Genomic DNA, 6,745 nt, shown 5'->3' with positions numbered 1-6,745 from the left:
CTGTGCAACCATCACCACCAACTATTTCCAGAACTCATTCATCCCAAACAAGACTACTGTACCCATTAAACAATAACTCCCTATTTCCCCCTCCCCTCAGTGCCTGGCAATCACTGTTTTCCTTTCTGTCTCAAAGAGCTTGCATATTTTAGGTACCTTATATAAGTGGGATCATACAATATTTGACTTTTTGTGTCTGGTTTATTGAACTTAGCATAATATTTTTAAGATTCATCCATGTTGTAGTGTGTATCACAATGTCCTTCCTGGTTGAATAATATTTCACTATATGTATATACCATATTTTGTCTATCCATTCATCCGTTGATGGATATCTTTTTTTGTTCACCTTTTTGCTATTGTGAATAATGTTGCTATGAACATTGGTGTACAAGTATATATACTGTTATGTATTTTCTTAAATCCATCTTCATGTATTTTTGTTGCATAAATAAATTTTTGAGACACTTTATGATTTAGAGGTCAAATAGAAATTAATGGTAACATATATTTTAAAGAGTTCAGTGTTTTATTATCAACATTAATATTTGTTCATGCTCAATATTCAGGGATAAGATAATAAAAAAGTGGAACATAAGCAACACATAAGTATATCATATGGAAATATTTTGTTAATTATTGGAATAAAAAATATAAAAGATGGAATTATATCAATTATTTTGTGCTTAATCTTTCTGGATGTAGTTTTAGTATTAAATATTAGCAAGTACTTATACTTAAAAATTCTGCCTTTTTCTTTAGCAATGAAAACATGCTTTTACTTGGTTAATCAGAACTGATTTCAAAAGGTAAAACTTCTTAAAGATAAGGATGGTACTTAGAACTTTAGACCTGTGCTCTTGCTGGACTGACTGCTTGCTGATCGCTCTCGTTCTTTAGTAATTTCCAGCTCAATTTTGGCTTTGATTTTCTCCCAATCTATTTGGAGCTGCAATAGAAGAAACATGCTTACACAGTATAAAACATTTTTGTTTAATCCAAAGTAATCAAGAGTAAACAAAAATAGAATGTATGACTTCCAAAAAATTAAGAAATGATGGCATAAAAATTAAGAAAAATATTGCTTAAAAAAAACAGCTTTTAAGTGTAAGACCAAACAGGACAATTACCACAATAAAGAGCAAAGACTCTCATAGTGGTCAAAAGACTGAAATCCAATTGTAGCTAATTTATAAAAGGCACATCTAAACAGTCCCGTGGAGACTTAGAGTTCTGCATGGGTGCCTCAGGAACAGCGGGGAGAAGGTGACTGCTCAAGAGCTCCCAATAGAGGAAAATGGACTGGGCTCTGGCCATGAGGCCCTGTTTCAAATGGGTCAGCTCTTCACTGCTTATATATTGATGTTTCTATTACAAGCCTAGCTATGACGAAAGACAGGGGAGCATTTGCTTCCCCTAAGCCTACAGTGCAAAAGCCTACAGGCTTCTTTGCAACAACTCTTAAAGTAATATAAAGCCATGATGAGGGTTAAGCAGTGATGAAAAGATAATAGAGGAATTAGTGGGAAAGCAAGGCTGGGAGACTAAAAAGAATCACTGAGAAGTGATAACATTTTTGTCTTGTTTCCTTCCCTTTGATCCATGATGCAGCCCCTCCCCCCTGCCCCTTCCTCTACATTCATTAAACTTGGTGTTAGGAATGAACTCTGCCCTGAGTTCTATGAACAGGTTTTTTGGAAAAAGCATTCTACTGTTTTAACAAGCTTGGAGATCACTAATTTAGGAATTTGTGTCCTCTCAGCCAAAATATGGAAAAGAATGGGTCCTAGATTCTCTTGGATTTACTATGAAAAAACCTGAAACTCCAGAGACTGAGCCAAAAGTGAATAGGTTTCCAAAAATTAGTAAGAATGTTTGACAACTTGTTCTGGGAGATGGTCACATGAGTGTATAGACATGTCAAAATTAATTAAGCTATATACTAAGATTTGTGCATTTTATTGTATGTACCTCAATATAAAACAATTTTTAAAATATTTATCAAACAACAACAAGAAGTGAATAGGTTACACCTCCACATATGGCAGCTGAGTGGAATAAGTAGTATTAAACTAGACTGAGGTACTACTGGCTGCCTGAACTAATTAATCTTAAGTAATGGAGAGATTAATTTAACCTTGACAGGACTTCTTGCCTCTTTTATTTTGTGCTGGAAGTGGATGGAATTAAATATTTGGTTCTTTTTTATTTCTAGTATCTTTCACCTGTATTTCTGTGAAGTAATTTGTTGATGTTTTTGGTCACTTTTTTAAAGCTAATAATTCCATATACTTGTCTATAACATATAAAACAAATAAATTAAAAGAATCCCTCTTACAGAAGATAAATGTCTGTGCTAAGATGAAAGTGACAGCTCCTGGGAAGGCAGAGCAAACCTTAGATTATTTGAAAGACCTGTTATTCAATCAGGCTAGAACTTGATATTTTTTAAATGGCAAAACACTCATTTCCATGTCTAACAAAACATTTGTAAAGAGAAAGACAAGACTTGATGAATGCCTTTGGCCTTCTTCCAGCCTTAAATTGACTTACCTGTTTCCCAATCGATCACAATAAAACCATATATTGATGGTACACTGAACTGTTGCTCTGTTGTACCAAAAGTCCATCAAGTAAATTGATGACATATATATTAATTACAAATGAGGGTGTCAGTTGATAGCTATCCTACTGAAAATAAATGTTTCACTTTCAACTGTGGCATTTATCCAGTTTTAGGACAGCATTCTACCAATAATTTAGTCCTTGGAATTGAGTATTTTTAATAGTGAATTTTAGATAAGGATATACTCAAGACAGCTGTCAAGTGACTTCTACATTAAAACACAATCTCTTCCATTATAGGAAGTCAATACTATTTGGCACTTCTTATTCTAGTCCCTGGTAAATTCTTATTCACATGGAAGTAATTTCAAAGTCATGCCAAATGGCTCTCCATCCTCTACCCTATCTCCCTTACTCTTAGCTGAATATCAGCTTCCTACTTTAGAGATTTAGTGGCCATCAGGCCTGAATTCCCTTAATCTCCTTCTTCGCATAAACTTACCTACATCTGTTTCCATCTCTGTTTTTCCCTTCTGTCTCATGCTAACCTTTTCACTTAAATCCCTGACCCCATCTCCTTTGATTCCTATAGGACATCTGTAATCAGTGCTTACTTACATGTTCAGTCCCCTTCTCCTCACACAGTGCTCCTCTTTATGCTTCCCTCTCTATTCTGTCTTCCTGCAGCCAGTCCCCTCATCTTCTTCTTATTCCTGACTCTCATTCTCTCCTCAGATCACTGTAATATGACTGTGTTCCCTGACACTTTATAAACTTTCCCCTAATGCCACTATCAAGTATTTCCATTCCTCATTCTATATACCTTACTTGTATGATTCAATTACTCAATCAACAAATACTTAGTGCTTACCATATGCCAAGGATTGTTCTAGATGCAAGGATTCATCAGTGAACAAAAAGATAAAGATCACTGTCTTCATAGAGAGATAAACAAAGGCAATTAATAGTGGATGATATATATATATATACACAACATCAGAAGTGGTTGAACAGTTTGGCAAACAGGGAAAGGAGATCATGAGTGTCAAGGGTGGAGCTGCAGTGGGTGGGTTATGTATTTCAAATACAATATTCAGAGACAGCCTCCCTGAGAAGTTGAAGACCTGAAGGAGATGCGTGAGTGAATTTGTGCATATGCCTGGCAAGAGCACACCGACAAAGTGAGGCAAAGGCCCTGATGTGGGAGCATTCCCTGGACCTCAATGACCAATGCTCCTTGAAAAATCTCTCATATTAGACCCTCTTCTGGTTTCTAGTTATTTTTCAGGTCATTCTCTTGAAACTTCAAGAAACCTCCAAGTCTTCTCATTGCCTATAAAGTCTACTGACATAGTATTAAGACTCAATACCAAGAAAAAGCATTTGACAAAATTCAACACCCATTCATGATAAAAACTCTCAACAAAATGGGTATAGAGGGCAAGTACCTCAACACAATAAAGGCCATATATGACAAACCCACAGACAACATCATACTTAACAGCGAGAAACTGAAAGCTTTTCCTCTAAGATCGGGAACAAGACAGGATGTCCACTCTCCCCACTTTTATTCAGCACAGTTCTGGAGGGCCATGGCAATCAGACAACACAAAGAAATAAAAGGGATCCAGATTGGTAAGGAAGAAGTTAAACTGTCACTGTTTGCAGATGACATGATATTTTTCATAAAAAACCCTAAGGAATCTACCCAAAAACTACTAGATCTAATATCTGAATTCAGCAAAGTTGCAGGATACAAAATTAACACACAGAAATCTGTTGCATTCCTATGCACTAACAATGAACTAGCAGAAAGAGAAATCAGGAAAACAATTCCATTTACAACTGCATCAAAAAGAATAAAATACCTAGGAATAAAACCTAACGAAGGAAGTGAAAGACCTATACCCTGAAAACTACAAGACATTCATAAGAGAAAATAAAGAAGATACCAATAAATGTAAATACATCCTGTGCTCATGGCTTGGAAGAATTAATATTGTCAAAATGGCCATCCTGCCTAAAGCAATCTACAGATTCAATGCAATTCCTATCAATATACCAACAGCATTCTTCAACTATCCAGAGAAAATAGTTCTAAAATTCATATGGAATCACAAAAGACCCTGAATAACCAAAGCAATCCTGAGAAGAAGAATAACGCAGGGGGGATTATAGTCCCCAACTTCAAGCTCTACTACAAAGCCACAGTAATCAAGACAATTTGGTACTGGCACAAGAACAGAACAATAGACCAATGGAACAGACTAGAGAGCCCATATATAAACCCAAGCATATATGGTCAATTAATATAAGACAAAGGAGCCATGGACATACAATGGGGAAATGACAGCCTCTTCAACAGCTGGTGCTGGCAAAACTGGACAACTACATGCAAAAGAATGAAACTGGATTATTGTAAACTTGAAATAGATCAAAGTAAGCTTGAAATAGATCCAAGACCTGAATGAAACCATAAAATTCTTAGAAGAAAACATAGGCAAAAATTCCCTGAATATAAACATGAGCAACTTTTTCCTGAACACATCTCCTTGGGCAAGGGAAACAAAATAAAAAATGAACAAATAGGACTACATCAAAGCTAAAAAGCTTCTGTACAGCAAAGGACACCAACAGCAGACCAAAAAGGCATCCTACAGTATGGGAGAATATATTTGCAAATGACATATCCAACAAGGGGTTAATGTCCAAAATATATAAAAAAAATTCAAATGCCTCAACACCCAAAAAGCAAATAACCCTATTAAAAAATGGGCAGAGGATATGAACAGACACTTCTCCAAAGAAGAAACTCAGATGGCCAACAGGCACATGAAAAGATGCTCCACATCGCTAATTATCAAGGAAATGCAAATTAAAAAAATTAAAACCACAATGAGATATTACCTCACACCAGCTAGGATGGCCAACATAGAAAAGACTAAGAACAACAAGTGCTGGTGAGATTGCAGAGAAAAGGAAACCATCCTACACTGCTGGTGGGAATGTAAACTAGTTCAACCATTGTGGAAAACAATATGGAGGTTTCTCAAAAAACTAAAAATAAAAATACCATTTGACCCAGGAATTCCACTCCTTGGAATTTACCCAAAGAACACAACTTCTCAGAGTCAAAAAGACATATGCACCCTATGTTTATCACAGCACTGTTTACAATAGCCAAGATATGGAAGCAACCTAAGTGTCCATCAGTAGATGAATGGATAAAGGAGAAGTGACACATATACACAATGGAATACTATTTAGCCATAAGAAAGAAACAAATCCTACCATTTGCAAGAACATGGACGGAGCTAGAGGGTATTATGCTCAGTGATATAAGTAAGGCAGAGTAAGACAAGTACCAAATGATTTCCCTCATTTGTGGAGTATAACAAGGAAGCAAAACGGAAGGAACAAAACAGCAGCAGACTCACAGACTCCAAGAAGGGACTAGTGGTTACCAAAGGGAAGGGGTGTGGGAGTGTGGGTGGGGAGGAACAGAGAAGGGGATTGAGGGGTATTATGATTAGTACATATGGTGTGGGGGGAGTTATGGGGAAGACAGTGTAGCACAGAGAAGTAGTGACTTTGTGGCATCTTACTACACTGATAGACAGGGACTTTAATGGTATATGGGGATGAAATAGCAGGTGAATATAGTAACTACATTGTTTTTCATGTGAAACCTTCATAAGAGTGTATATCACTGATACCTTAATAAAAAAAAAAAGATTCATTCAGTACCAACACAACCAATATTCCAACCACCCAGAGCAGTTACTAGGAACTCTTTACCCATTCTTCAAGATCCCTGCATTCTCTTATTATATCCTTTGACTGCCTAACAAAATCCTACTCAAGATAATTTTATGACAACTGTAAGTTTCTATTTATTTTTAGAATCAAGATTTTAAAAGGCAGAAGTGATCATGTTACTTCCTTTCAATGATTTCACATAAGCCTTAGAAGAAAGTCCAATACCTTTAATTTGCCTTCTGAAAGACCTGAATCAATCTCTCTTTTGCTCTTTACTCTTTCCCACTTCACAGCCTTCCCTGTTGCCTGGAACATGTCCATCCCCACTCCCACCCGCAGCCCTAGTGAGCTTCTATACTCATGCTTTAGAGCTCAGTTTGAATACCACTTGTTTTGCTTAGAAAAGTCTTTGCTGATCCCC

The 6,745-nt window shown here is 36.4% G+C and overlaps 1 protein-coding gene across 5 annotated transcripts in view; it reads right to left on the bottom strand.

Moving 5' to 3' along the window:
- The window catches only part of IFT80 (intraflagellar transport 80), a 146,439-nt gene that overhangs the window by 14,247 nt on the left and 125,447 nt on the right, over positions 1-6,745 (bottom strand). For 3 of the 5 annotated variants that reach the window (XM_073232146.1, XM_073232149.1, XM_073232148.1), the window contains one exon: positions 511-949. The exons of 1 other annotated variant lie outside the window; for it this stretch is intronic. In XM_073232146.1, coding sequence (XP_073088247.1) covers positions 839-949 — 111 coding nt within the window. In that variant the 3' untranslated portion in view covers positions 511-838. Of the gene's footprint in view, positions 1-510; positions 950-3,436; positions 3,501-6,745 lie in introns of those variants that run through there. One more of the 5 variants, XM_036997847.2, reaches the window with a different exon arrangement.

The sequence above is a fragment of the Manis javanica genome, chromosome 3 (assembly GCF_040802235.1).
Source record: "Manis javanica isolate MJ-LG chromosome 3, MJ_LKY, whole genome shotgun sequence".
NCBI lineage: Eukaryota > Metazoa > Chordata > Mammalia > Pholidota > Manidae > Manis > Manis javanica.
Note: the sequence above shows the minus strand (reverse complement) of the source record. Positions and strands in the feature narration are given on the sequence as shown.